Here is a 6,144-nt window from a genome sequence, read left to right on the forward strand (position 1 = left end):
TCTTCCTGTGCCTTCCCTTCCTGTGCCTTCCCTTCCTGTACCCTTCCTGTGCCTTCCCTTCCTGTGCCTTCCCTTCCTGTGCCTTCCCTTCCTGTGCCTTCCCTTCCTGTGCCTTCCCTTCCTGTACCCTTCCTGTGCCTTCCCTTCCTGTGCCTTCCCTTCCTGTACCCTTCCTGTGCCTTCCCTTCCTGTGCCTTCCCTTCCTGTGCCTTCCCTTCCTCCTTCCCTTCCTGTGCCTTCCCTTCCTGTGCCTTCCCTTCCTGTGCCTTCCCTTCCTGTACCTTCTTGTTTTTCTTTTTCTTTTTTTCTTTCTTTCTTTTTTTTTTTATTTTTTGTTTGTTTTTTAGACAAGGTCTCACTCTGTTGCCCAAGCTGGAGTGCAGTGGCATGATCTCAGCTCACTGCAGCCCTGACCTCCTGGGCTCAAGGGATCCTCCCATCTCAGCCTCCCAGGTAGCTGCAACTATGGGTGTGCCACCATGCTGGGCTAGTTTGTCAGTTTTTTGTAGAGATGGAGTCGCCCTATGTTGCTCAGGCTGGTTGCGAACTCCTGGGCTCAAGTGATTCTCCTGCCTCAGCCTCCCAAAGTGCTGGGATTACAGGTGTGAGCCACCTCGCCCGGCCCATCCCTACCTTCTGAAACAGGCATTCTTATTCTTATTCCCATTTTGCAGATCAGGAAATGGAGCTCAGTGCAGCCCGCTAAGTTGCTCAGGGTCCTACAGCTAACAAGCGGCAGAGGCAGGATCTGAACTGAGGTCAGTGGGACTCCAAAGCTTTGATAGTCTCTCCTCCACATCACCTGTCCCACAGGGTCTGGCCTTCTTCCAAAACTTCATTTTTCCTTGGTTTTCCTGTATGCAGTAGAGTGTGGGGGGAGAAATGGGTAATTGCTGCATGCCCCCATATCTGGGTTCCTTCCTCCTCCCAGGAGCTGCTTAGAGATGCTGCTGTGGCCATTCCTGCTGCTGCTACTGCTGCTGCTGCTGCCAACATTGGCCTTGCTCATGCAGCAGCGGTCCCAGCATGCCAGGCTGTCCTGGCTTGCTGGCCTCCAGCACCGAGTGGCATGGGGGGCCCTGGTCTGGGCAGCCACCTGGCAGCGATGGAGGCTGGAGCAGAGCACACTCCGCGTGCACCAGAGCCAGCAGCAGGCCCTGAGGTGGTGTCTACAGGGAGCCCAGCGACCCCACTGTTCCTTCACAGGTGTGTTTCCCAGGGTCTGGGGAGGTGACCCAAAGAGAAAGAAATCCCACAGGACCATCAGATTCCAGAGCCTGAAGGCCCCCATACCTCCTCCACTGCCAACCGAGTGGCCTGACACAGAGACCCAGGACTGGCTCTCTTGTCCAGGATGAATTTCCCATGCTGGGTCCTTACAGCCCCTCTACCCCAGGACTATTCTCAGTTCCTCCCTCAAGGGTCTCACCAGTCTTGCCTGAAAGTCTTGGGAAACTGGCTTCCTGAGGCGTTTCTGTTGTCATTGGGGCTATAGACGTAAGCACCTTCCGGAATCATCTCCCTCTGACCAAGGCCAGCCAGACCCAGGAGGAAGAAAGTGGAGAGCAGCCACTGCCCCCGACCTCTAACCAGGACCTGGGGGAGGCCTCTCTGCAGGTAATCTAGGATGGCCAGAGCCCAGTCCCACCAGAGACCTCTGACTTGCAACCAAACCCTCCCATCATGGTGGGCAAAGAACCCTCAAATGGGGGCTCTGGGTCTGGTTCTGACGCCAGACCAACACACTCTCTTTCCTCCTCCAGGCCACGGTGCTGGGTCTGGTAGCCCTAAACAAGGCCTACCCAGAAGTGCTGGCTCAGGGAGGCACTGCCCGCGTGACCCTTACATCCCCTTGGCCCCAACCCCTGCCTTGGCCTGGGAATACCCTGGGCCGGGTGGGCACCCATGGAACCAAGGACCCTAAGGCCCTGCTGCTGGACGCACTGAGGTCCCCAGGGCTGAGGGCACTGGAGGCTGGGACGGCGGTCGAACTCCTGGATGTTTTCTTGGGTCTGGAGGCTGACGGTGAAGAGCTGGCTGGGGCAATAGCTGCTGGGAACCCTGGAGCACCTCTTCCTGAACGGGCAGCTGAGCTGCGGGAGGCCCTAGAGCAGGGGCCCCGGGGAATGGCCCTTCGGCTCTGGCCAAAGCTGCAGGTGGTGGTGACTCTGGATGCAGGAGGCCAGGCCGAGGCTGTGGCTGCCCTCGGGACCTTGTGGTGCCAAGGACTAGCTTTCTTCTCTCCTGCTTACGCTGCCTCGGGAGGTCAGTGGGACTCAAGGGCAGTGAGGTGGTGGCAAGGGTCAGAGGTCACATGGCTAACAGCCATGCATTGGGCCCTACATAATCATCTCATTTAATCCTCCCCAACAAGCTGCATGCTAGGGACAGCAGCCTCCTTTCACAAGTGAAGAAATTCAGGCTTACCTAGGTTAAGAGTCTTGTAGCTGGGCACAGTGGCTCATGCCTGTAATCTGGCACTTTGGGAGGCCAAGGCAGATGGATCACTTGAGGTCAGGAGTTCCAGACCAGCGTGGCCAACATTGTGAAACCCCATCTCTACTAAAAATACAAAAACTAGGGGGGCATGGTGGTGCATGCCAATAATCCCAGCTACCTGGGAGGCTGAGGCGGGAGAATTGCCTGAACCTGGGAGGCAGAAGTTGTAGTGAGTGAGCTGAGATCGCGCCATTGCACTCCAGCCTGCGTGACAGAGCAAGACCCTGTCTCCAAAAAAAAAAAAAAAAAAAGGCCGGGGCAGTGGCTCACACATGTAATTCCAGCACTTTGGGAGGCTGAGGCGTGTGGATCATCTGAAGTTAGGAGTTCGAGACCAGCCTGGCCAATGTGGTGAAACCCTGTCTCTACTAAAAATACAAAAATTAGCCAGGTGTGGTGGCCGGCGCCTGTAATCCCAGCTACTCAGGAGGCTCAGGCAGGAGAACACTTGAACCCAGGAATCACTGAATCACTGAGCTGAGATCGCACCACTGCACTCCAGCCTGGGTGACAGAACGAGACTCTGTCTCAAAAAAAAAAGAGAGGCCGGGCGCGGTGGCTCAAGCCTGTAATCCCAGCACTTTGGGAGGCCGAGACGGGCGGATCACGAGGTCAGGAGATCGAGACCATCCTGGCTAACACGGTGAAACCCCGTCTCTACTAAAAAATACAAAAAACTAGCTGGGCAAGGTGGCGGGCGCCTGTAGTACCAGCTACTCAGGAGGCTGAGGCAGGAGAATGGCGTGAACCCGGGAGGCGGAGCTTGCAGTGAGCTGAGATCTGGCCACTGCACTCCAGCCTGGGCGACAGAGCAAGACTCCGTCTCAAAAAAAAAAAAAAAAGAGAGAGAGGAAAAAAGAGTCTTGCACAAATTCATGTGACACCAGGTTTCACTCCCAGGTCTGCCCCCTCCAGGACCACAGCACTCTGCCTCTTTCCAGTGAGGGCCTAAGAGGCAGCCCGCTGAGCCTAGGAGAGCCAGGAAGGATGTGGTAGAAGGGCAGCAGGAGGATTGGGTGCTCAGAGGATCAGGCCTGGGGTCCAGGAGGGGCTACTGCCTGGCAGAAAGCAATGGCACCAGCAGACACTGAGGAGGCTGCTTTGCTTCCACAGGGGTGCTGGGCCTAAACCTACAGCCAGAGCAGCCCTATGGACTCTACCTACTGCCCCCCGGGGCCCCGTTTATCGAGCTGCTCCCAGTCAAGGAAGGCACCCAGGAGGAAGCTGCCTCCACCCTCCTTTTGGCCGAGGCCCAGCAGGGCAAGGAGTATGAGCTGGTGCTGACGGACCGCGCCAGCCTCACCAGGTGATCAGCTGCACAGTCCCTGCTACCTGGGGCCCTATGGGACCATGCTGGGGGCCCGGGGCATGAACTCAGAAGCCCTTGGGCCCGACCTTACTCCCACTTGCACCCCATCAGGTGCCGCCTGGGTGATGTGGTGCGAGTGGTTGGTGTCTACAATCAGTGCCCAGTCGTCAGGTTCATCTACAGGTAGGTGACCCCGGGGAGCTGAAGGGCCATCCTTGTGTCCTGGGCTCCACTGCCTCTCCCTTCCTCCTCTTCAGGCTGGGCCAGACCCTGAGTGTGCGAGGTGAAGATATTGGCGAGGACCTGTTCTCTGAGGCCCTGGGCCGGGCAGTGGGGCAGTGGCCAGGGGCCAAGCTGCTGGACCACGGCTGTGTGGAGAGCAGCATTCTGGGTGAGCTTCCCCACTGGTTCCTGCCTACCATCCTTGGGCTACCCTTCAACTTCTACCTCCTCTGCCAGGGGACTGCTAGGAAAGAGGTAACACTCAGCCTCCTTTACCACTCCTACAAAAGTCCTTCTCTGCATCTAACTCTCATCCATCCTGCTGCAGTCTCTACCCATTTTCTTTCCTGATCTGTCTCCTATTTAGGATCAAACTCTAGTTCCTCTCCATTTATCCCACTCTCCACCAGGAAACTCTTTTTTCCCTAAAACCTCAGAGTGGGGAAGAACAGATGGGGCAGAGGACACTAGACTTGGCAGTTGCCCATTCACTGGAAGTATGTGTGCACATGGGGTCTGTTCACAGATTCTTTTGCGGGCTCTGCTCCCCACTACGAGGTGTTTGTGGCGCTGAGGGGGCTGAGGAATCTGTCGGAGGAAAATCGAGACAAGGTAAAGGAGACGAGGACAGGGTTTGACTGTAGAGCCCTTCACTCTGCACACTCCCAGGGTGCCATGGAGATCAGGGCTGATGGGGAGGAGAGCGGCGGCAGAGGAGAAGCTCCCTGGGGCTCTGGGAGGGGAGGGCTGAGTCCCACAGACACACACCTGTCCACGCAAAACTTCTAAACACATGTAGCCTGGACACAGCCACGCACACCTCGTGTGCACACTCATGGTCACACACCAGCTCACTCAGGCTGTTCTGTTCCCAGCTGGACCACTGCCTTCAGGAAGCCTCTCCCCGCTACAAGTCCCTGCGGTTCTGGGGCAGCGTGGGCCCTGCCAGAGTCCACCTGGTGGGGCAGGGGGCCTTCCGAGCACTCCGGGCAGCCCTCGCTGCCTGCCCCTCCTCCCCGTTCCCCCCTGCGATGCCCCGGGTCCTTCGGCACAGGCACCTGGCCCAGTGCCTGCAAGAGAGGGTGGTGTCCTGACTCAAGGCCTGCCCCACCACCCAGCTCCCCACAGAGGCCACCTTGCTCCTCCCTCTGGGACCTCTCTGGATGGGGAGTCCTTGGCCGGGGTCTCTGACTCTGTCACCTGACATTTGCCCACGAGAGCCGCTGGGCCTTAGGGAGGCCTTGGCCTAGCTGACCAGTTCTAAGGTATGGGCCTCTGGGGTTAGTAGACACCAGCAGTGCCTGCCCGTGTCCCTGTGTCCAGGCATGGAGGACACTGCTAGAGAGTTACCATGCACACCGATGGTGTCCTGTATCACAGCCCAAGGGGATTCTCTGGCAGCCACAGCTGTGTGCTCAGTCAGTGCACTGGGCAAGCTGGAAGTGTCGGGGGGTTAATGTCTCCAGGAGCAACCCTGAGTCAATAAGGAGCAGGACCTCAGCTTCATTGTCCTTGAGCAGGACAATTCTGAAGTGTATTCTACATAAACTCTCAGAGGATGCCCAGCAGGATGGAGTCCCAGTTGCCCACAGCAGTAACCCACTCATTCATGTACTTCCTGCAGGAGCTCCTCCCTTCCCTCTCTTCCCCACTCCCCACTTGGGCTTCCTGGGATGGCTCCCAAATAAACCTCTTGCACCCAGATTCTTGCACCCAGATTCTTGTCTGCTTTGGGGAAACGGGGGAGTGGACCCCGGCCCAGCCATTCCCTCACTGAGCTCCAGGACTTTCCCCCAACATTCTGGTCTGGGCCTGGCGAGGCTGCATGTGCACACAGGAGGCTTTGGGGACTCCTAGCACATCCCAGGCCAGAACCCACAAAGCACTTCTGCGGTGGGGAAGGGAGAGCTATTTTTCACATTATAAGGCGTCGTCCCAGGAAGCAACCCCAGTGACCATCTGGGTTCACTGTTCCATACCAATGAGGAAACGCAGCCTCCACAAGGTTGTAGAGGCTAAAATGAAAGAAAAAAAGAAACTGGGCTAGGTTTTGGATTCCTTCCCTCCCACTGCCTGGGCTGAGTTTTTAAGGTTTTCCATCTTGGAGGCTGGTG

At 57.2% G+C, this 6,144-nt stretch overlaps 1 protein-coding gene across 1 annotated transcript; it reads left to right on the forward strand.

The window, feature by feature from the left end:
- Window positions 1-408: 408 nt before the first annotated feature.
- GHDC (GH3 domain containing) lies at window positions 409-5,734 on the forward strand. The gene is made up of 10 exons (XM_017856633.1): window positions 409-453; window positions 675-758; window positions 932-1,206; window positions 1,496-1,617; window positions 1,764-2,265; window positions 3,613-3,805; window positions 3,920-3,991; window positions 4,066-4,199; window positions 4,557-4,642; window positions 4,906-5,734. Exons 3-10 carry the CDS (start codon window positions 945-947, stop codon window positions 5,122-5,124), a joined length of 1,590 nt encoding a protein of 529 aa, XP_017712122.1. The 5' UTR covers window positions 409-453; window positions 675-758; window positions 932-944; the 3' UTR covers window positions 5,125-5,734.
- The last annotated feature ends 410 nt before the right edge of the window (window positions 5,735-6,144 follow it).

This window comes from Rhinopithecus bieti, unplaced genomic scaffold, assembly GCF_001698545.2.
Source record: "Rhinopithecus bieti isolate Rb0 unplaced genomic scaffold, ASM169854v2 scaffold_44695, whole genome shotgun sequence".
NCBI classification, from domain to species: Eukaryota; Metazoa; Chordata; class Mammalia; order Primates; family Cercopithecidae; genus Rhinopithecus; species Rhinopithecus bieti.

Bases quoted from the DNA above. Each gene is read 5' to 3' on its own strand.
- GHDC (XM_017856633.1), top strand. From the start codon at position 945: ATGCTGCTGTGGCCATTCCTGCTGCTGCTACTGCTGCTGCTGCTGCCA. The intron at 3,806-3,919 runs GTGATCAGCTGC...GCACCCCATCAG, and splicing joins GACCGCGCCAGCCTCACCAG to GTGCCGCCTGGGTGATGTGG. The intron at 3,992-4,065 runs GTAGGTGACCCC...CCTCCTCTTCAG, and splicing joins GTCGTCAGGTTCATCTACAG to GCTGGGCCAGACCCTGAGTG.